The sequence below is a fragment of the Pholis gunnellus genome (assembly GCF_910591455.1).
Source record: "Pholis gunnellus genome assembly, chromosome: 6".
In the NCBI taxonomy this organism is placed as follows: domain Eukaryota; kingdom Metazoa; phylum Chordata; class Actinopteri; order Perciformes; family Pholidae; genus Pholis; species Pholis gunnellus.
The window spans coordinates 20,201,185-20,225,305 of NC_136532.1; the positions used below are offsets into that span (position 1 = coordinate 20,201,185).

Below are 24,121 nucleotides of genomic sequence, written 5' to 3' on the forward strand. Positions count from 1 at the left end.
AGGTAATGGATTGCAGAAATGTCGACAGGTGGACGCTGAGATGGTGGAAGTTCGTGAGCAGATTTGGCCACGGGATTAAATTGGGCAGAAACTTTCACATGTTGTGAACCTGAAAGCTTTGTATACGACACACAGCTCGTAATGAAAAGCAAAGCTGTGGGGGAAGTGCACCATGTGTACCGGACGAGCAGAATGGACGACATTGAGCTATAGGTGGCGGAGTAGGCGAGGCTCGGTGGTGTGAATAAGATGAGACATCAAACATTTCCAACAAGGGAAGTGTGAAATGTTCTTCTCGGGTGTTATTCTGTCATCTGTCAACAGATCAGTTGAAAGGAAATGTGAGCAGTTCTGCAGTATTATCAGCAATGTAACGATGCCCCTCTGTGTCTTTATCCAGATGTTTTGGACAGCATGGCGAGGTTCAGCATTCAGGGAGTGTTCAACTACAGCATGCTGACTCTGTCTGACCACGAGAGGGTTTTGTACGTCGGAGCGCGCGAGACGTTGTTCGCCCTGGACCCCAACGACATCAGCAAACAGCTACGGCCTCAGGTAACGCACACGCAACACGTTAAAAGCTGTATTTTCCATTTAAGAGGATTCAAATTTGACAAAACTTCAATATGGGACGGATAGGAAGGATTTCAAGACAAGCAATTGTATTCACACAATACTACCTCTGACTAACTGCCACTGCGAACGCCCACACAGTCTGAAAGGCTTTTGTAGAAATGTGAGAAATTAAATGATAACACATAAGATTTAATATCACAACGCTTCATGATGGACAGTTCAGGAACAAAAAGCATCGTCTCCTCCGCGCAGCCTGGTTACTGAGCACTGCAGAGATAAACACACATTTCAAATACTTAATTTAAATACGCCAAATTCAATTATGATATCAACTGTGATATAATTATTATATCAACGATTCAGCTTGAATATGCAGGAAAAGCGAAAAACTTCTTTGCTGTCTATTAACTTACAGAACGACCTCATTTGATCCTTTTTTGGCTCATTTTTGGACTCAAGGACATTTCAGAACGCACACAAAAAGAAATTCTGGCGAACCATCAATCGTACCGTAATCGTACCATAATAAAGTACACTGAGTCATACTAGTTGTTGGGTTCTTTATTGGTCTGGCGTGTACTGTACTTCTTTTATTAAATGTTCAGGCCTTGTACAAGCTAATGTACGAGCTGAGAAGCAGTTTAATGCCTTCTCGAATTGTGTGTCCTCCTTAAAGGGTCAAAAATATAATAAAATATATTTATTGCTGCTGATCAAAGATATAGCATTTCTCGCAGAAAAAAAATGTATATGGAGCCCTGAAACTGACAAAATACACGTTATCATAGATTGAATAATATGAATTAATAATACTGTTTGTTAAATGGAATGTTCCGTACTAGTTGGTCCTTGATGAAGAAAAGAGACGTGCACTTGAAAATGTCTCAATTAAGCATTGATTATCATTAGATGTAGTGTTTAGACTTAATTAACGAATACCCTTAAACTGAATTTGTTTTCTGTTTTAGGCGCCAACCATAAAATCTTTCAACTAAATCAAACCATATAAATCCCATAAACTTACAAAAACAAGGTCTTATAATATAAAGATGCATTGTTAATCACGAAAGGGATTTTTACACGATCAAGTTTTATATATTTTGGACTAAATTCAAATGTTTTTTTGACAAGTTATTACTTTATTTGGGAGTTATTTATGTTATCTGTTGCTAAAAGCTCCCAACAGCAATAGTGTGAGTACGCTGCCAAATACTAAGATCCTAATGTGCGCGGCTATTGGCTCCAATATTTCACTTTTGTCAGCACAAACATATCCACTGTGAATGTGTGGGAGTAAACAGGCACACACACACATTCACAGGCGTTTCTCAGTTTCCTCAGAGTTTACGATGCACTTATTCAATCATGTTTTTACTGTCCTTGTTTTAATTTGCGTATCTTGTTTTTCTGTGAAGCACTCTTGGGCAAACCTGTTTGTTCAAAGCACTATAAATACCCTTGACTTGACCTGATACACACACACACACACACACACACACACACACACACACAGAGATGCTAAAGCCTCAGAGACTCAATCTGGTTTTGCTTTTGCTCCGTCAATAATTGGTCCATATTGCAATCAGTACAATTGCAGCAGTCCGATGAAGGTGTAGCAGGCAGCCTGCAGCGGTCTGGGAATTGTTATCTGATTTAGAGCCGTAATGAGCAGTTATTAGATGCACATACACACACTGTCACACGCAACACAGGCTGTGGCTGTTTGAGTGAGGGTTATGAGTCTTACAGTAATGATAAGACCACCTGTTGTCAGCCCCCTAGTGTGCATTGTAGTGGGAAGGAGCCAACACAGAGAAATGGCATTGCGTAGACGAGGGAATAGTCCATCCCCTCTGTCACCATCTGCCCATCACTCTCTCACCCCTCCTCCCCCTTCCTTCCATTAACTGCTACTCTTTTATTTCTTCGCCGCTGTCTTCCGTCATTACTTTTATGCCTGACTTTCTTCCCTCAATATTTTCAAGGGATATATTTTCTCAAAATTTGGAGACAGGCAGCTCCCATTCGTGTCTGAAGTGCTTCCTCCTACATTATTTAGTTATGTTCTTTCCCATGTCAGTTATATAAGTTATGTTATTTCTGTTTTTCATCAATTCATTTATTAATTGTGTTCAGTCATTCTCCCCAATGGCGCCTCAGACGCCGCCGATACAATTTTGCTACATTAATGCGCCGTTTCACCTCCAGCATTTTGAAAAGTACAAAATGTAGCAAATGTTCAAGTTGACGAGATATCAGGCTCACATATCCGGCTGTCCTTGCTCTACACATTTGTTTTCAGGGCCATCTCAGCTTGAGCTGCCCTAGAACTCGTGTGCTTTTTTTTTTAATTCATTAGCTAATGGCCAAAGCGTGGATTCCATTACTTGCGCTGACACTGTATGAGATAAAACACCCGAGATTAACACAGAGCTTTCAAGATGCTGAAACCAGATGGCCGTGTAATAGCACTGAGGTCCTTCCCAAATTAAAGGTTTATGCTTCATTTTCATCACTTGAGACTCTTTCACTGACACTTATTAGCCATACATTAACCATACCTATACTTTGTACAATTATTTGTCACACAAAGACTCTAAGACGCTAACGTGAAGAGAGCTTATTATTCGTGCCACGTGTTAATGTGAAATGGAGGACATTTGCTTTGGCAGACTTGTCTTTGTAGGTCGTCGGGCATTAACACAGAACGCTTCTACTGCTGCCTGCTGTTTTTTTGTAAAATACCTGATCTGTGTGGAGCAAATGAAGAGTTGAGTTTCTTCATTAGATAATGAAGTAGACAGTGACTAGTGACTAATGAGTGTCCCTTGGGAACAAATTAGAAGTAACAATAAACTGCTGGTGTTGCTGTGCTTCATGTTATCTCGTCTGTATTTTAAAAACTCAAGTGCATTAGTTAAACCCACAGATCCTACAGGTAATAGTTCAAAGCCACTGATCCTAATGATTAATTATATTATCATAATAAAGTCTACCAGTACAGTACACGGCAACAACTCGTCGTTTGATTGCTGTTGGTTTATACCCACTCAAGTAAATCAGTTTAATATTGAATTCGCAGCAGCTCTCTGCCTGTAATGACCAGTGTAATTATTTCTAACGATGTGGAAACCTCTTAGTAACACAGCGTGGACCTCTGTCCACGGAGCAAAGTTCAGCCATGTGTCACGCAGCCATTAAAAAAAGCAGCTACTGTGAATAACACTAAATAGTCAGCGGTTAAGGGAAAGTATGGACATGTGAAATGTGAAAGAATGTGCACGCTTCTTTTCTATTTGCCTACACACTTTCAGCAGAATTTAGCTTTTTGGAGGACAAAAAGCTTGTCACGGGAGTGATACTTCCTCCAGGTGCATTATGATACACTGTCTTGCCTGTCAGTCTTTTGATCCTTTAAACAATGGCATCATCATTAGGGAATTTTGCTGCACTAAGGACCTCACAGTTTCCTTTCTGCCACTAACTCAGAGGCGCCGCTGCCGGGGGCTGAACCTGGGTCTCTGCAGCCGTCCTCTTTTACTGCGGCTCAGTCTGTGGACTTAACTGTATCTCAAGTTCAAGGTGAACTAGTGTAACTTCAGAAAACACTTTGTACCTACTTATTGGATCGAAGAGTAAGTGAAGTAAAACGCCCATTATGTGCTAAATGTATGTTGTTTTTAGTACCAAAATGTGCTTGAGTCTGTGGTTGTTACTATAGTAACAGCAGTAAGTTGTGAAGAGTGCAGTCGATAGGTCGAGTTCAACAAAAACGCCTTGATGTCTCTCTGAGTGCATCCTTTTAGAAAGAAATGAGGTGACGTCACTTACACATACATTTTCTTTTTATGGTCCATGAATGAACGTGATGTTACAGACACATTGGTACTTGCAGGATGTATTGCTCATGGGCCGAAAGGCAGACAGCACCGTTCCTGAAGACGACATGTTGCCCACATCGCATCTGTCTCTTTCTTTCCTCCAGATCGACTGGCCGGCTCCGCAGGATAAGAAGAGAGAGTGCGTTGCCAAAGGGAAGAACAACCAGGTATGAACATGGATTGAGGGTTACCTGCCTTGCTCTAGGGCACAGTGGCAGTAGTTTTTTTTTAAGACAGCACTTCACTTTGCTCAATTACATTTTGTCAAGTCAGTCTGGGACTTCGAACTGGAAACCTTCCAGTCATTACATTAGCACGCAGTGAATGTGCATCTTCCAGATGGGGTTAGGATCAGCAACTTTTAAGGGGGTTCTGCTCCAAAGAGAATCTAAAATGTGATAACGACTGATGCTGAGGCTTCATATTCAACAGACATCTTCTCGTTCAACTCTCAGCAGGAAACTATTCCTTTAATATATGAATTATTATCATGGTGTACCACGGTCGGAGATGAAATCGTCCATCAGATTTCTTTTTAAACTTAACAAATCTCATAATGATGTTCCACTTATTCCACATATGATGCTGTTTAACAGAGAAGTAACTCTTTGTAATTCAGCATTAAGTCGTACATTGTCCAGGCATATGAGCCTGCTGTTCTTACCATCAGTTGGGGTGCATTTTGTTAACACAGATAGTGAACCGCTTTGCACTTTAGTCTCAGCAAGAGCTTCTCACTGCTTACCCTGCATAATGTACATTTGCAGTCTCCTTTAATATTTTATAGGAACACACAGCTCTTTTGGAAATGGAGCTACAACTTCTCTCGTCGCTCAACAATAACCTTTGATGTGGTTTTAAACAGTAGAGGAAATAGTTCACTGGAGTGCTACAGTTCACTAAAATTGACTCAGAGAAAGAAAGAACAAATGAAAAAAACATGTTGAGAGATGAGTATCTTTAAAACGGGAGCTTTAAAAATAGTTATGAAAACGTAATGTTTAATATAAATTCACCTTTTGAAAGTTGATCATTTGTCTTTCATAAAACACAGCATGATCAACATAGTTAGACAATTAGTCAAAAATACTATTTTTATTCCACACAGCCACTTTAGTCCAGTGACTTAAATAGCTTTGAATTCTCACATATGACTCTATATATATATATACACACATATATGACAGGAGTTGGTTTTCTATATTCAAGAATAGCCATATGGTGTTTACACTGACCGTTGTTATACTTAAGTCTTTTTATTTAATGTTGTAGTTATGGGCCTGTAGTTGAAGCCCGTCTGCCAGACACATCTCATCCTAATTATCCTCACTGATTGCAGGAGCTGTAAAAATGAATTTAAAAAAAAATCATATTGCTCCTATTACAGCTGTGAGATACAGATATTGTTTTGCTGCTGCGAAAGCAACATCGAGTGGATGCACTGAATTATTCATTCCTCCCGCATCATGTGTGAGCATCTGTTTCCAATTCCTTTCAAAGAGCTTTATTGTTCATCACAGTGCAGACATTGAAGGGCACTACCCATAAAACACTGAATATATTATACTGCTAATTACACACATATCTTTTGAATGGAAACGATCCGTTGTTTTTTTCTTCAGTTTAAAGGTTACTTAGATATTGTGGTTACATCTTATATTAAGGGATGTCCTCAATGGGACACTTGTACAACAGTGTTGATTGGCTGACTTCATACACCTGATAAATGAAGGAAGCTCTAAAAGGCTGCCGGTGTTCAGTGTCTTCGAGTTTTTTTAAACTATTTGTTCATACAGAAAATATCAAAACATCCTCTCAATCACTGACTGGCCAACTGATTTCACGGATATAATCAGCAAACATGATCTAGTCTCAAGGTTATTGAGGTATTTCAAGGGAAGGAGGATTTAAAAGAAGACACACTGAAGCATTAGACTCCAAGCTAAATCTCAGAGGTGTGCATGAGCATACCGAGAGACTTCATGGTGGAATAGAATTCACCTTAACAGAGGACAAAAGCTTCACCTGCCCAACAAACAACAGCATTCTAACAATTCCTCCTCTTCGCCTTCACAGACCGAGTGCTTCAACTACATCCGTTTCCTGCAGAGCTACAACCACACGCATCTCTACACCTGCGGCACCTACGCCTTCCAGCCCAAATGCACCTATGTGGTAACTATGCGTGTGTATGTGCGTGTGCGTGTGTGTGTGTGTGTGTGTGTGTGTGTGTGTGTGTGTGTGTGTGTTTGTGTGTGTGTGTGTGTGTTTTTCCCTTGACAGAGTTATTGGGAGCCCGATGTTGACAGGTGTCAACTTGAGATGTCAGTCATCTGACCTCAGGCGAAGACCACTGTGTGATAAAATGTAAAAATAAATGCAATGGAAAACAGTATCCCATGCTGGGTTAGATGAACGTGTGAATGCTTGTGTGTGTGTGCATATATGTGACACTGATGCAATAGGACAACATGACCAGGGATGGAGCTATGGTCCTCAGAAAGGACAGACAGAGCTTGCAGCTGTGTCATGTGGCTCATAATACACACTGACCACAAACACCTGTGTTCCTGTGTGTGCTTGCAGAATGCCGACTATTTTACCCTGAACACTGCAGCCCTGGAAGATGGGAAGGGTAAATGCCCATATGACCCTGCCAAGGGGCATACTGGCCTCATAGTGGGTGAGTGTCAGTGTGAATTTATGTAAATGAACCCATGTTGTAATGTACTCCATATTCATGCAGAAATATGCGTGCGCATGGTGGCAACGGAAGTTTTAAATATTGATTTTAAACTAGTCCATCAGAATGTCTGGTTGTAGCGTGCTCGGTTGTCAGCATCGATGTTCCGACAGCGGACTCCTGTTCTACAGGATTACGACAGGATAACAACGGTTTCAGGGCAACGGGAGTTTCAGTTTAATGAGCGACCATGTGAACTGGTGACTTTCAGCCGAACTATCATGAATGGTTGGTGTAGATAATCAACACAGTTGAGTATTTAAAATGGGTTGAAGGCTTTTACGAGGACACCTACATGTTCTGTTGGTGTTTTCAACAGCTCCCGTCACCTCGAGCAACCACGGGAAACACTCGGCTGAGGGTCACAAGTTATCACTGTCACTTGTTTAACTGAAAACACCGGCGGCGTCCGCGGCTGCGAAACGCGTTGACTGCCACTTTAAAACTCGATCAAGTCAAAACTCTTCGTTTATGTCATGGTATTTGACGTTCTGTACACGACCACAGATAACGTCGTTTTAAGCATCAAGTGACTTGTATGCTCGTAACCGCTGGCTGTTACACAATAGGTTTCTCCACCAAATACATGCAAATATCTGGACACTAAATGATAGGCCACTTGTTAACGTATTACCCACTCACTGATAGCACACGGATATGTAAAGTCAATTTGTTCATGTTGTATTTGTGATCTTTAGTGGTTAATGCCCTTGCCTAGCTGGACAGGCTATTGCACTTGAAAAATGATCTATAAGAAAATACAAGTGTGAGTGTTTCTGAACGAGTGTAACGATCATTAAAGGATCGCGTTAAACAAAAGATGCATGAGCACTTCTTAGTTGGAAAAGGGTTCATATCAATCAACACCAAACCAACAGTCAGCTCAGCAGTCTGTACAGTGATCAACACCGCCATGTCGTTACAGCTCTAGCATAAAATGTCTCCACAACCCACTTCTGCAGCATTTCCCATCTGCTTTGTAGCTACATGATTGCACTGAGAGTCCAGGAGTCCAATTTAACTTTGCACGCTGCATTCACTTCAGTGTGAACAGCTTCTCTGAACTGAAAGGCACCCATTCTCTGTCCTTCTTTGTGCATCCCCGCTAAACCAATGTCCCTCTCTCAGGCCCGTACAATTGTGGCCGAAAAACAGAATTAAACTAAAGCTTGCATTTTGTTGGTACAGATAAGGAGCTGTACTCAGCAACGCTCAACAACTTCCTGGGTACAGAGCCAGTCATTTTGAGGAACCTGGGCCAACAGCACTACAGCATGAAGAGTGAATACTTGCCTGCCTGGCTCAATGGTAAGTGAAAAAGAGGACATTAGAACGACAAAGAGAAAGAAGCGGGAAGTAAAGGGGAGGGAACGGATAGAAAAATAATTAAACTGGTTGTTAGCTTCGAGCGCATTTACTAGGCCTACTCAAAATTTTGAGTCGTTTTTGAAACAATGGGATTTCAATTTCACACAGAAGTAAACAACAGCAGGCTTTTAATTTCTAGCTGACGACCAACAACTTTGTCGGCTGAAATGACGACCGTCGTTTGCACATTTTATCAGCACTAATGAGCTGTTTGAAAACTGCCTCCAGAAGAATTTCTAATCTTGCCAGCTGGCATCTCGTGTTCAAACGAATGTAAAGGGATCTTTAATCTGCTCTTATTGGCTACATACATGATGTAATGCTATAAAGGCCGATGCTAAAAGCTACATGTCACAGGTCAGTATCCTCACCAGTTACTGGTGGATTCCAGCCATAGTTTTATAGTACATTAATTAATGTAGAGAATTAATTCAAATGTTGGTTAGTCCTAATGTAACCCTGTTTGAATGTGTCTGTGGAAAAACATGAACAAGCAACACAGAGGTTAAATCCAAGCAATATGTTTTATTTAGTCTTTGAGAAGAAGGAGAAGGATGAATTGGGCAAAAGTAACGCTATATCTCAGGTAATGGGTAGCTAATGATATGCTACCTCCTACAAGTAAGCTACGCAGTTTGTACCATCCAGGGGTAGTGTTAGTACTACTAGCTTACTGCTAACTTTTCTAAGTTAGTTGCCAGACATGCTCACGTTTGTAGCCTTTGTTGATTACACTTTTACACTGTGTGTGTGTGTGTGTGTGTGTGTGTGCGTGCATGCGTGCGTGTGTGTGTGTGTGTGTGTGTGTGTGTGTGTGTGTGTGTTTTGGCCCTAAAAGAAGACACTACGTTCCAAACCAGCGTAGAAACTACGCCACCACAGTACTAGAATTCCATGCACAACTGTACACTTGTATTGTACCGTTATGTTCAGAAGAAAATTCAAATTTATGGAAAAATATCTATTCCATAATTACCATTGAATTAAACTTAAATATGCTGCATCAAGTTTTCCAAGACACTGCGACACTGACACATTAAATATGTATTTGAATAAAATGAATCGCATTAGAGATAACGCTGGCTTCTTTTTAACAGAGTTTCATTAAAAAAAAAAAAAGTGTGAGCTAGAAACATGCAAAAGAACAAGAGGAGAAAAAAAAAAGAAATGAGTTGCAGGAAATGAAGCGCAGGACTTGGCTACAGCGAGGGATCGTTATCTTTTGGGGGGGAGGAGGTGGAGAAAGGAGCGAGCTACTTGGAGAGCAACGAAGGGGAGAGAAGAGGATGAAGTCACAGCAGGGAATATGGCTGATGAAAGAACGGACATTAGGATTGGCGATGAAAAGATAGAGGGATAGGTGAGGGGAATGGAAAACTGAGGGGATGAAGGAGCGACATACAGATGAGGCTGAGGTTCGGATCGATGTGTCCGATTGTTATTCATGCTGATACTGAGCTTTTATTAAAAAGTAGACCAATGAAGCTAGCCTCACCTTGATTTAAGCAGCTTCTAACCAGCCTGAGAGCATTTAATTGGCCTGGCTTTCAGTGGAGAGTTGTAGTGTCCCATGATGGCATAAAATACTGCTTCTGAGGCTTTTATGCAGAAAAGAACAGTCCATCTGGAGGGAACGTTGTATCCTTGTAATTAAAAAAAAAAAATAGTTTAGCATAAAATGACTGAATTTAGTTGAATGTCTGTGTCCGCCTTTTTAAAAAACATATCAATCGAAATCTAATGAGGGCTGGAAGTAGAGGGAATCTGAGAAGGACGAGAATGGATATGGGAGGAAATGAGAAACACAAAATGGGGCCGCTAATGGAGAGAAAGAGAGCGAGAAATGACTGGAGGAGAGATGAGGCGAAGGAGAGAGTGCTGATAGAAAATAGACAGAGAGGTGAGAAGAGGCGGCAGGGAATGAGAACGAGGTGTCAAGCTTGTGTGTCTATGTGTGTGTGTGTGTGTGCTGTGATTCAGTTCAAATGCACCTAGAGGCTGAGGCATTGTGTAAATAATACACTTTTTGATACTTATCTCCACGTGTGTGTGTGTGTGCAGAGCCGGACTTTGTGGGTTCAGCCCTGGTGAGGGAGAGCAGCGGCAGTAAAGAGGGGGACGACGACAAGATCTACTTCTTCTTCAGCGAGCGAGCGTTGGAGCTGGACTGTGACACTGAGCTCACTGTGGCCAGAGTGGCCCGAGTCTGCAAGGTAATCATCAAAACTGATCAGAACAGATCCAATTAGGATTCTAACTAAGTCAAAGGAGCTGCCTTCTTCTGTGGAGGTTTATAAACGACAAAATCCTAATTCAAACAGTAATCAATCTGACTTGTTTAGGAATGCACGGGGACATATGAAGCCCAAAACTAGTTTTGTCTGCAAAACAGTGTCCTGCATGCTTGGCTTGCAATCAGCTGTTTTTCTGTTTTCTCCAGCTGTTTTGGCAGCTGTTTCTGAGCACTTAATAATTTGAGACAGCGCTTGCTAACAGTTTTGGGCTTCAACAGGAGATGCCCATATAAGGAGGTAACTGGTAGAGATGTTCAACAGCTCCAGTATACGTTAAGTCAATACATATAGCTTTAAATCTGATAAATCACACTTACAATAGCCTGACGTTACTTACAAAGCTACGTCAACATAATGGCGGTTGGGTTTTTTTTTTCAGTTCAGATCCAACGGCACTTGCTCTGCTTTCTAGACAGCGAACACACAATTTCTCAAGAGGGCTCAAAATATTGGTAGTGCTCTGATATTTTTACCTGTAAATCTCCGGTCTAATGTCTTGACTCGAGGACAGACATGCATTCACATTTTGTCATCTCTGAGCTGCCATATGCCTCTATGCGTCCATCTAATCATCAACTCCATCTATCTACCTTGTAGATAGATGGAGTTGATGATAGATTTAATGTAAAAGCTTGAAGAACATGTTTCTCATTACATGTATCAGGTCATGTCTGACACAGAACGTTTCCATCATGTTCAACCCACCACTTTTACATTATTACCAGAGTAAAGCACTAAGAAAACGCTGCGCAGAGAAAATAGCTGTCCTGTGCTTTACTTTGTCCCACCCTAAATTTCAGCTAAACAACCATTTACCAACAATGTGTTATGTGAAGACAATTACATTGACATGGAGCTATTTGGTAATAAATGCTTTCATTCGCCTCATTAATGGTCTCATTAGGATAACTGATTAGGTCTGATATACCACAGTGATTATGGCCAGACATCAGAGGTGCTTCTAGCTGTGAAGAGTGTGACTGCTTTTTTTTTTTTTTCTCGCATTGGCTTTAGGGACTTTTTAGTCGTGTTACAGTTACACATGCAGACATATCTCAGTAACCTTTAAACTGTGCAAAATAGATTGTTAACAATCTGAGGAGATGTGTCTAATTAAGTGTACAATATATGCACTGTTTTATGGTAAATGTCCTTTCATGTCTGCGCTGTGATGAACAATAAAGCTCTTTGAATGGAATTAGAAACAGATGCTCACCCACGATGTGTACTAGAGCAATGAACAATTTAGCTCCTCCTGCTGATATTGCTGTAGCCGCCGCTGCACAATGTCGGTATTTTACTGCTGTATTATGAGCCTTTGCTTCTTTTCTTTTTTTTATTCCTTTTTACAGCTTCTGCAATCACTGAGGATGATAGGAATATGTGGCAGACGGGCCTCTTTTGAGCCCACAGTGTACTATATAAAGGGACAGCTCATCAATGCGCAATGGTTATTGTATAATTGAATATTATTATTATTGTTATCCTCCGTTTCAATGGTACCCGTGAACATCCCAGGGTCTAAATGCTCCTTAAGAGGTTTTTCCAACATGCCAACAGTTCTGTCAGCTCAGTCGCATGGAACAGGTTTGTTATTATGTTGCTACAGAAAAGGCACAGTGTAGGGGTGGAAGGCTACACTCAATTCTTGGTTCGGTTTGTACCTCCGTTTTGGGGTCACGGTTCGGTACGTTTTCGGTTCAGCAGGGAAAGTAGAAATAATAATTATAAATACATGTTTTAGATTTAATAATTTACATAAATTTGGCCATATTTGGAATTGTAACAGTTAAGGCACTCAAATACTAGAATATATACTAGAAATATACTAGAAAATGCAAAATTGTGATTTATTAATTATGTTGATTTATTATTGTTGTTGTTGTTCTTTTTAGTATTGTCATTGCTATTGATGTCATTATTGTTTTTCTAAGGGAGCCCTGGCCAACACAGCAACAATAAGACTCTGACTTGTTGATTATTCCAATACTAGGCTGCAGCTTGTGCTCGTTAACACAGGGCAGGCACAGTGAACTGAATAAAGGCACATTGCAGGGGGGGTTTTAACAAATCCAAATAATCCAAAATAATTTACATATATCCGACCCATATCAGCCATTGATGAGACCTAACATGTCCTCTCTCAGGGGGATCTGGGTGGTACCAGAACCCTGCAGAAGAAGTGGACCACCTTCCAGAAAGTCCGTCTGGAGTGCTCCCTCCCCGAGCGCCACGTCTCCTTCAACAACCTGAGGGCCGTCTTCACGCTGCCGGGCCAGGACTGGAGGGGGACCACCTTCTACGGCATCTTCCACGCGCAGTGGTGAGTCACAGCGAGCGCTGTCAGAGACCTTTAATTGAGACCGTAGCTCAATTTAAGTGTCATCCTTTGGAGTTAATTACTACATGTGCCATCTGCTGTCGGGGCGAGACACTACATCACTTTGCCAACATATCAGTTACTCTGCTTTTTATTCAAATCACAGGTCATCCAGTCAGTCTGATATGCTAGTTCTAATTATGTACTTTATGTGATTAGGTATTTACTGTGTAATTGGGCTTTTATTATAATAGCCCTTCAACTGACAGTAATGTGAGTTATTTTGAGTGGATACAACTCAAGTGTGCTTGAACATGTTTTAGTGATTTAATGTCACATAGACGTAATGTTGTTTCAGAGGATAGTGGACACATTTGCCGGACTGATTTAATTAGGTCCTGCTCTACAAATATTCCATCCTAAATTTCTAAAGACTAGAGATTGAGTCATTGGTTGAATGAAATTATTTACATCACTTCTTATACCTTCCGATGTGAGTATCATGACACCCCCCCTTTGTTTTTTCTTGGGAGCAGAAATGCATCATACCATTGGCTATCTTACTAACAGTAAATGACATCTTTGTGAGACTGAGCAGGGAAAACAGACTCTGTTGATGTCCACGGTTCTCGGCTCTTGGTTTATAGCTTGATAATAATTAGTTCAGGGTCAAATCAACTTTTTCTGACTTCATTAAAAGCGTTAATTAAACAACAATGTGTTGATTGGTGTTGACAATAGTAACTTATTTTTGATAATGAACTGGGGTATTATTAGTGGAGTGAAGACTGGCATTTGTTGGACCGCTACATAACTGTAATGTGTTACTTATCAACAAAGAACTAGGAGCGAGGCCAGGAGGTTCTCTTTAGGAGGATAGTTGGAGACTTTCTCCGTCTCCGGGTAATACCCTTTGATGTCAGTCTTTTGTGTTCCTCAATAAGATATCATATCGCAAAGCGAACCAGCTTTGAACTTCAAGCTTTGTTTCTTCATTCAGAGTTCCTACTGCAGCTGAAAAAAACCGCCTAATCCTTTTTCTCTGTGACTCGCCGGGGATTCCTTAAAGTCCCATGGCATTAAGATAATTGGACATTATGTAAATGATGACTCAAGAGTTCAAGCCATAATCTGACTGAATAGGCCAGCTTTTTAACTTACTAAGACATCAGTGCTGTCCTTTGGTTTAGATGTTCATCGTTTAAATGCCGTGGAACTGCTGCACATTAACAGCACTGTTTCAGTCTGGAATAGCACTTTCCTTACAGGACAAATCTACAGCGTTAGTGGCTAATTCATAACTATATGCCTTTTTTATTAATATGTCAGTAACTCTGTTTCAGAGCTAAATAAAGTAAGCGTCGTCCCGGCCGATGAGAATGGAAATGAAATATATTTGTGACTTAATGTGCCTGGGTCATGCGTCAATACCCAATTTCAGTCCCACTTTGGGTCTAAAATTGGGTTTAAAAAAAAAAAAAAAGATCCTGCACCCCTTGCCTTACCATTAAATGAAATGCATTACCTGAGTCGCAGCACCAAATGATTGATTTCGGTGGCTTGTCAAGTAAATGTATTACATGTACATCAATTTGTACATCAATTTGCTTCGCCACAGAAAATGTGTCAACACATCTTATCATTTCAGCTCACTCAATAAGTGACAGCATAGGGTGTTGGGTATTATATATTTACAATGCTATGTTTTACCATATTCTGTATGGTACAGCTCACATTCGTGCGTCTGTCTGACTCTACTTGTGCTGCATCCAAAAGCTGTTTGCTACTGAAAAGACACATTTTCCACAAGTGTATGACAGGTAATCCGTCTCTCAGTTTGCACCGCCACACATCGCTAATTCCCCCGCCTTGTCGCCATGTTTCAGGGGTGACGTGGACGTGTCGGCGGTTTGCCAGTACCAGATCAGTGATGTGAAGAAGGTGTTTGAAGGATCCTACAAAGAGTACAGGGAGGCATCTCAAAGGTGGGGGCGCTACACCGGTGCTGTCCCTGTGCCACGACCTGGATCGGTAAGAACCTGGGCGCCCGATACTAGCACATGTGATATATGATGTTTCCGGGCAACTTTAGGAAGCAAGAGCATTATTCTAAAACGTAGGGTTTTTTGTCAACCACTGCACCACAGAAGGGGACATAAGTGGGCAGAGGAGGGATAATGAAAGAGGGAGGGAGGGAAGTATAAATGGGTGGTGTGGGGTACTGTAGCGATGAAAGTGGAAAAGAGCAAAAGCTGGCACGACACGAAAAGCTAAGAAGGTAATGATCCAGGACGAAAGGAAAGGAAGCCGAGGAAGGGATGTGATGGAAGGCGGATTTGAAAGGGAGAGGGGAAATAAAGATGGAGAAGAGGAGAGAAAGGGAAAGAGGGAGGGAGTCATCCCAAAGCCAGCAAGCCATGCCAACCTGTGCCAGCTGCAGCTAAGAAGTTTCCTCACCTCTTTCTCCTTCTTGGCCCTCTCACTCTTCCCTTCGTCCTTTTCCTCCATTCCTTTCCTCCCTCCATTTCCCTCCCCCGTCTCTCTATCCTCTGTCTGTGCCGCAGTGTATAACTAACTCAGACAGGGAGAACGGCTACAACAGCTCTCTGCAGCTGCCTGACGCCACGCTCAACTTTGCCAAGAAGCACCCGCTGATGGAGGACAAAGCTCTGGCTCGCCCCCTGCTGCTCACCAAGGGTGTCAACTTCACAAGGCTAGCGGTGGATCGGGTTAGCGCCCTGGACCAGCGGGCGTACAACATGCTGTTCATCGGCACAGGTACAAACTACATGAGGGTATAATAGGCTATGTAACATTAATAGGCTGTAACATTTCCGTGCTAAAATGCCTGAAAAAAAACTAGACCTATGTTAAGTATTTTAGTTGAGTTGTCCCAAAGGTTTGTTCAAACCCAGAGGAATCTGTAATTTTCTTCAAGGTAACCTTGCTCTAACTACCGGGGAAACGCGGGAAACACCAGCTGATACGTCAGAGAGTGAGGAAGGAAGTTGACGTAAAGTTTAGCTAGTGTTATTTGCGGCAATTTCTTTAGAATGAAATGATATATCTGGTGAATGTGACATGAATAATACTTAAATACATCACTCCGTCCGTGAGCACGACCCCTGTCTGAGTCACTTCAGATAGATTTTCATCGACAGTGGTGGTTGTTTTACAATGAAAACTACAACTCCCATGATCCCACAATACTTCACGACGTCAGCAAAGTCCGTCTTTGAGACCCCACAGTGGCAGAAATGACATTATATGAGTTTTACGCTTTAAGATATTTCTACCTGGTTATAATGTTAGTACTTAAAGTGAGCATACTTACATTTTGTTCAAGTTTTTGGGACAAAATAACCTCTTCAAATACAATGCAGGCCAAGAGAACACCACACTCGCCAGCTTTAAAAAATGTGTTAAATCGTCACCTTTGTGATATATGATATATATGTATACATACATAAAAGTTAAGTTTAAAACTAGAATTTGTTTGCAGGATTCCTTTATACAGTATATGGTGTTCCTGTTACTTTGCCCACCTCCTGTAGCATGATGTACTCTCGATGTGGCAGAGAAAATGTATTGTAGGTACACAGTCTTTGCTTATATTCCCTTAACTGTGGGTGGGTGAGTGTGTGTGTGTGTGTGTGTGTGTGTGTGTGTGTATGTGTGTGTGTGTGTGTGTGTGTGTGAGTTGCACACAGTATTTGTTGAAGAGATGAAAGCTTACAGGCCATGGCGGCAGACAGGGACAGGTACTGGCATTAGGTATGGTGGCGCAAAACAACATGCCATCTGGCCAGACTTCAGCTGGGTTTCAATTAAGGGCTTGATTTGCATGCTGAGATCCATCTTCATGCATCAAAGGAAACATCTACGTCTGCGCGACTTAATTAATATCTCCAGTCGTAGCCATCGGGCCCATATGCAGGTGTCCTGTTTTGGCACGGACCTGGAATCCCTCACGGAGCCTTAATCCTTAATAACACAGATCCGACAGTGGATTCCAGGGAATGTGAATTTGAATGCAGCCCATCTCGTGAATGGAGAGAGACTCAACTACTTACCATTCAGATCACTGCAGCGACAGAGCGACTGTGGAAACTGACAGTGCGACAACAGCGGACTCGGGGCTTCTCTGCTGGCAAGCAGGGAGGCCAACCCGGACACACACAAATCAACACACACATCTCACACACACACACACGGACACACGTGGGTAACACACTCACAAACTGATACACACAAGCGCACAGAGATGCTCACACTTACGCTTCCTCAGCCAAGTGTAGTCATCCCCGCTTGTCGTGCTTCACAGCACAAACTCAACAGGGCCCTTGGCAGACGTGCGCTCATAGTGCCAATTGGGCTGCGGGCTTGATTAGCTATTAGCTGCAGCATAGCGACAGCTGACGTGAAAAAAGAGAAAGAGGGAGCACTTGTCGAGACTGTTTCTTCAGAAAAGAAACAGGCTCCAGGATTGAGGGATTAGCCGACACTGGTCCCTGACACCGCGAGAGGCGATCGTGATGATATGTGGCTTGCTATGTCTGTATATGTGTGTGTGTGTGTGTGTGTGTGTGTGTGTGTGTGTGTGTGTGTGTGTGTGTGTGTGTGTGTGTGTGTGTGTGTATGTATTTCCCTCAAACCTCCCGTCAGCTACCGAGTTAGCGTTTCATATTATCTGTGACAGTCTCTTAATCGAGAGGGCCACACAAAAAAGTACATGTCAGCACGTAATACTGTTCCATCCATGGATACACACACACATCAAGGTCACCCCAGCAGCTGTGCCTGAAACGCTTTTCATCACAGGGGATCTCAACTTGTTCACAATGCCGTACATGAAAGGAGGTGCAGAGATCTCCTCCTCCCTCAGCATCAGCTCCCCAAACACCTCATGAAAAAAGTCTGCAAATGTCTCTGATGATATTATCTTTACCCAAGGTCTTAAAAGGGCAGGAACAGCATGTTGACTCTTTAAAATTCACCTTTAGATCGTTTTCTTGCTGAGCTGGACTCAGCTCTGGCAGGAGAAGTCTTTTTCCTTTTCTGTCTTTCTCAGTTGCCAGAGTTGCCAGTTGACATTCTAGTGCAGCTGGCGTTAAAGTTTCACAAATAGAAGTTGATGAAAGTTGCAGACAACTTTGCATTTGTTTTCTTGTAAGTAACCTCAAGCAAACCTTTTCAGTGGAGAGTCCTTGTCTTTTATAGACCTTTTATATCAATATTCAAATCAATTGTCATGGCATCAAAGGAGTGTGTTTGTGTATTATAATATCGTACCATTCATATTTTAATGAACTTCTATGCAATCACAGGTGCATAGTTTGTGCACATCATTAATTTTTAAGTAAAATACTGTGCAGTCACAGCAGGTGTTTGTTTGCAGATCCTTAATATTTATATTCATTGGTATCCAGTCACAGCTGTACAGGCAAATTAATTAAATCACATTTTCATTATTCAAATGAACTGGTGTGCAGTCGCAGCTGTGTGTATCTACATATTTCTTAATATCATATCAATGATATTCAAATGAGCTGTTCTACGGTCAAAGGTGTACATCCTTTGGGAAGTCTGTTTTGTATCGGGAGCTGAGTGCCGAAGCGCAGATCTGTTTGAAGATGGGTTTCTATTCGTGCCGTGAAAACTTTGCCCTGATCAGATAAAGAAAATGTAGTGCGCTAAAGTGAGCTTGAAGTGAAAGATTGACTCAACAGTGGTGAAGTGAGCTGACTCCTCCTTCCTCTTTCTCTCCCGTGTGCTGCAGCGGAGGGCTGGCTGCAAAGGGTGGTGATCCTGGGCTCCGAGGCCTACGTGATAGAGGAGATCCAGCTGTTTGAGACAGCCCAGCCAGTGGACAGCCTGACCATCTCCCACTCCAAGGTAAGGACAACGGGAAAGCATGTTTAGAATTTGTTATTCAAAGGGAATTGCAGCAGTTTTACACATGCAGACGTTGTGTAATTCCCGTGTGGCTCTGGATGAACTTTGTCAAGTCTGAGAAAATATCCCCTGATGATGTCGCCTGGGTTAGCTTTAATAATGCTCGGTTTAATGGAAAGGCTGCGTTACCTCACAGGCAGAACAAAAAGATGCATGTAGCGTTTTTGGAGCTTGACCCAATCTAGAAATAAAACGTCAGGATATCTCAACCTCTGTTTCGTCAACTGTGACCGCCTCCCCAGGTTGGAAGATATTTATAGCACTGCCGCACTCAATGGCATCATCCTCATTTTCTGTCATCTCTCTCTACCATCGCTATCTGATGAAGTTAAAAATGCCCCAAAAAATGTATTAAAAAGATGGCAGTCACAGAGAGGGGAGAGACGTGATACTCATTTGAACATCAGGAGGGCATTCGCAGTGTTGCAGCTGGTTTATACACATGGAATTTGACACATGAAATGCAAAAAGAGAGAGCTTGAGAGAGAAGTCTAAATCCGGATTACTTTCTCACTTTCTCACACAGCAAACCAATCACAGCGTAAAGTCGGCTTGATTGGCACATTGTCTGTTTCAGAAAGATAAAGAAATTGTCCGATCCAGCCCTTTAATTCTGATGTCAGCAAATTGTGAGGAAAGGGGTCTAAGTCCCCGCAGGATCCCCGTTAAGATACACCGCTTCCATTCAGTTAAGCAAATCGAGACTTATACTTTCAAGTCAAAAAGCAACGTCTCAAAATGCTTTAAGGCTGTGTGTTGGCATTTCAGTTGATTCATCTCTGTCTGGATACATTTTTCTTAAGAACATGTTAACAGACCAGATTCAATTCAACAAATTGAGGCAGGACGGATTTTATTAGAAATAGAAGAAAGCAGCTCTTCCTTTTTTTCATTTTTTTGATCGTTTGAGCTTTCAGCTGCTGGTACTCAGTATAGTAAAGCATAGCCACGTGCACGTAACGTCATGAACTCCTAGAAGCATTGTTTTCTGTCTTTCGGAGCGATAAGAACTCTTAATGGTCTCTCAGGGGGAAGGTTACTCAAGTTTGTTGGCACAACTATCTTGGTTCTTCCCCTGATCATACCCCTCGAAAGCATAGTTCCGGGGTTCCATTAGCTTGCTCTGCTGTTGCATCACTTTTTCATTGGTATTCAATAATAACAGTATGACTTTATCTTCTGCCGTCCTGTTGGTACCTGTTTTTGCCAGACACTTACAAACATGGCTCCACTGACAGGCAGTCAGCCCGGTGCCACTGGCCCGCTGCCACTCAGCAGATGTTTTTATTAACACTGCCCTTTTTCAGATCAAGTGTCGCCTCATGAATCCAAAAGCCTCTTCACAAGAACAGTAATTACAATCCTTCACCTCAGTGGGGATTTGAACCTCTGCCCCTGTTGTTTTGTCAACGTCCCTGTCCTGTCAACCGAGCGTGTGTGTTGACACCGGCCGTGTCCCCGTGGTTCTACAATGGCTTGTTGTCCGCCGATCGATGCAGTTTTGACGGGGCGTTCCCTGATCTAAAGCCCACTGCTTATCTTATTAATGCTGGCTTAGCTGCGACCGAGACTTTTTATAACAGCTTTCGCAAAAAGAGTGCAATCCAGATTGGTTTGGAAGAGGGTCAGAAGGGTGAATGTTATTGTAATTGAGAGTGATTATCCCATTATCTACTATAACTCCTAACTGAGTCACTCTCTCTCTCGCTCTGTTTATCTTTCTCCTTGTTTTTCATCTCTCTCTGGTTTCTGTCTTTGGGTGATGGCTTGGATCTGTTCTTTGTCTTCCTCTTCTTCTTCCTCTCTCTGTGTTTGTCTGTAGAAGTACTTGTACATCGGCTCTCGTTCGGAGGTTCTCCAGCTGCCCTTGGCCAACTGCAGCCGCTATCAGTCTCAGCCAGACTGTCTGCTCGCCCGGGATCCCTACTGCGCTTGGGACAGCGAGGGTCGGGCCTGCGTCCGCATCGACCTCCACCGCGGGTGAGACGAGTACCTATGTGCACCCATGTGTCCATACTATAAACTAAACATACTTAATGTGAAAGGCTTGTTATTTGATGTTTTTAAGGAACCTGCAGGTTGCAAATATTGGAAAAGCCCCTGAAACAGTTTTTAGATATTATGTGCCCCTTAACTCTAGAGTGAAACCATACCAATAAAAGTCTATTAGCTAGATATAAGCAGCTCTTAACAGAAGAGTGATGCATCATTTACTGCAGCTTTTGCAGACTTTCCCCCTGAAGCTGTTGCGTAAAATTCTCCTACTTTACATGCTGTGATGTCCCTCGTGGGGAAACTACATTAACAAGCTGTGATCAAAGCTGAATAACATTCACCGGGTTGTAATATAAGACTTGTATCCTGTATTTGTCTATTTAAGGAAATTTGCAGCTATCTTGTAGCTAAATTATTATGTAAATGTTTGTTTTGATGTGTTTTCTATAGAGTTTTCTATTATTAGTATTATTATTACACAGTTGTCTGTAGTACTTGGCGTGACCGTTATTAATCTTCCGCTCTTATTTTTGCCCTCCAGGTCCACCTCCTCCCTGTCACAGGATCTAATGCTGGAAAGGTTCAGCCGGGGGAAAGCCAAGTTTGATAAGCCCGTCTCCATCCCCAGCCCTGGTGAGTAAGGGGCCACACCTCAGTAGTGGCCCCTTGTGGGAATTGGTTGTCAGTGCAGAAGTCAGTAGCTGAATAATTGAATTAAGCAGAAGACAGCTGGCTGGTGTGGAATATGAATTGGAATTATTATGGCTGACACCTAGCCACCTCTCCTTTTTCCTCTGTCCTACACCCCCTTCTCAAACTCTCCTCCTCTTCCTCTGCAGAGCACTCCCGTCTGAGGAACGTTACAGTGGTGGTGGGGTCTGACATGGTGCTGCCTTGCCAGCTGGTCTCCAACCTGGCTCAGCCCTTCTGGGTCCTCAACGAACGTGAGCTCCAGCTGAGTGACCCCGAGGCTGGAGGGCCGCGCTTCGATCGGACCCTCAAAGCTCTCGTCGTCCCTGAAGCGGGCCAGATGCAAGCGGGCCGCTATATCTGCTACTCTGAGGAGCAGGGGGTCAAGTTTCAGACAGAGCGCTACCAGGTGGCCGTAGTAGCCAGCGCTCCGGTCTTCATGGAGGCCCGTGCTCCAGACAGCAGCATGGGGCTCTTCTGGGTGCTGGTCATCACCCTCGGAGCGGCGTGCCTGCTGCTCCTTGTCGCGGCTCTTTACTTGCGCAGGAGGCTGAAGCTGGCCCTGGGAAAGGGGGCTGACATGAAGCCTCTCGAGAGCACCCTGGTCTACCCCATCACCCTGCCCAAGGAGCCGCCCACCTTTGTGCCCAGCAAGATGCCCTGCGACGAGGACCGCTTCTGGGAGACAGGCGCCAACTACTACTACTCTGACGGGTCGCTGAAGATCGTTCCCGGTCACGCCCTGGGGCCCAGCAGCGTCAGCAGCACGGCGTCACCCAGCGCCATTCCCGGCCAGCCCATCCACTCCCCCAGCCGTCTCAGCCTCACCAACATTCGAGGCTCAGGTAGCAATGGCTACATCCGCCTCAACCTGAGCACAGCAGGGGAGGAGAGGGCTAGCGGGGCTGGCGCTGGGGGCGGCGGGCTGGGAGGCCTGGGCATGGGCGGGAACGACTACTCCAGCCCCTTCAAGGAAGAGCTGAGGCGCACTCTGCAGCAGAGAAGCGTGCTGCCCGACGCAAACCCCGAGGAGTCGTCCGTCTAGGCATTGTCCTCCTCCGTCACCATTCCCTGAGTTGGAAAAACAAAACAACCAACCTACCTCCCTCCTTCTGAGGATGCCTACTCTCTCTCTCTCTTTCAGTGACACGCTGTCAATTCCCCGTGCTCTCTCTCTCTCTCTCTCTCTCTCTCTCTCTCCCGCTCAGCCAATGCCTGTTTGGCTCACTGTTGACATTTATAGCACACAGCATGTTAAATATAAACACTCATTCACTGTGTTCGCCAACATGCACTCCTATAATTATTATGTTCTGGGCAACATGCAGTCATGGCTGTGGCTTTTTCTGCTTCCAGTGTGCAAATGCCACTTGTGTACATTTTGTATTTAAAAAGGCTGAACGCAGAGGAGAACACCTCAAGCATTGAAATCAAACAAATGGTGTTACATGTCTTCTGAAGGGCAAATTTTCTTTTTTTTTGTTGAGTGGACCAAGAGGCTTTTAGCCCCTGTGCTGAAACCAGTTGACGAATGGCAAGTGCAACTGACTGGAACTATTGAACTGATGCTCTGTCCTGTTCCTTTGAGACTTTTTCAGCTTACTGCACTTAAAAACTGGAAGCGTGTCTTCCCTTTTTGTATTTGTGAGCCAAGAGTGCGAGAGCGGTATAAAAAGACTAATTAATCTCGAAGCAAGACGACAATCATGTCCCCGTAGCAGGAGCTCTGCGAGGGACAGAGAGGAGACGAGAGAGAGCAAGAGACAAAGAGAGAGGAAATTAAATGGAAAATGAAGTGAATTGGAGTGAAAGATGCAAGGGGGGGGGTTTTGAATGAAGGACAATCTCTCAAGACTTTCTCTGCTCAATTTAAACCCCCCCGCCCCATGTTGTATTTAGCCCCGGAGAAAGTCCTTGATCCCTTCCACTTTCATTTGTTGTGATGGTTGGTTTGAATCAAGACATTTGTTGTTGTTCTTTTTCTATGTCTTACCGACTACAGCAGTGTTCAGACGATTATCAAGTGACGAATGGCTCCACTCTGTGAGTGACGATGTGAGGGCTTACATTCCTCGCTCAGGCCTGCACGGTGACCTTCAAACGCACCTTCGAGTCCAATATACTACAAGTGCACTCCAAACGACATTCATCAGAGTCAAAGTGTGTCACAGATATGCGTTTTGGCCGAGCCCTTTTGGACGTTTGTTCATCACTGTAGGACGAAACGGCTATTTGCATTCAGCTCATAGCAGCGGAACAATAACTGCACACTTAATTCCAAATTGAAGCTGACATGAAG

General features: G+C 43.1%; 1 protein-coding gene across 1 annotated transcript in view; it reads left to right on the plus strand.

Annotated features, from left to right (window-relative positions):
• sema4c (sema domain, immunoglobulin domain (Ig), transmembrane domain (TM) and short cytoplasmic domain, (semaphorin) 4C) overlaps nucleotides 1-22,867 on the plus strand; it is a gene marked incomplete at both ends in the record, with an annotated part of 35,943 nt that extends 13,076 nt beyond the window's left edge. The window contains 13 exons of the mRNA XM_079160545.1: nucleotides 401-555; nucleotides 4,562-4,624; nucleotides 6,534-6,632; nucleotides 7,044-7,140; nucleotides 8,389-8,508; nucleotides 10,630-10,781; nucleotides 13,010-13,185; nucleotides 15,069-15,213; nucleotides 15,747-15,960; nucleotides 18,962-19,077; nucleotides 20,960-21,117; nucleotides 21,674-21,765; nucleotides 21,972-22,867. Of these exons, the coding sequence (XP_079016671.1) occupies nucleotides 401-555; nucleotides 4,562-4,624; nucleotides 6,534-6,632; nucleotides 7,044-7,140; nucleotides 8,389-8,508; nucleotides 10,630-10,781; nucleotides 13,010-13,185; nucleotides 15,069-15,213; nucleotides 15,747-15,960; nucleotides 18,962-19,077; nucleotides 20,960-21,117; nucleotides 21,674-21,765; nucleotides 21,972-22,867 (2,483 nt within the window). The remainder of the gene's footprint in view (nucleotides 1-400; nucleotides 556-4,561; nucleotides 4,625-6,533; nucleotides 6,633-7,043; nucleotides 7,141-8,388; nucleotides 8,509-10,629; nucleotides 10,782-13,009; nucleotides 13,186-15,068; nucleotides 15,214-15,746; nucleotides 15,961-18,961; nucleotides 19,078-20,959; nucleotides 21,118-21,673; nucleotides 21,766-21,971) is intronic.
• Nucleotides 22,868-24,121: the final 1,254 nt, after the last annotated feature.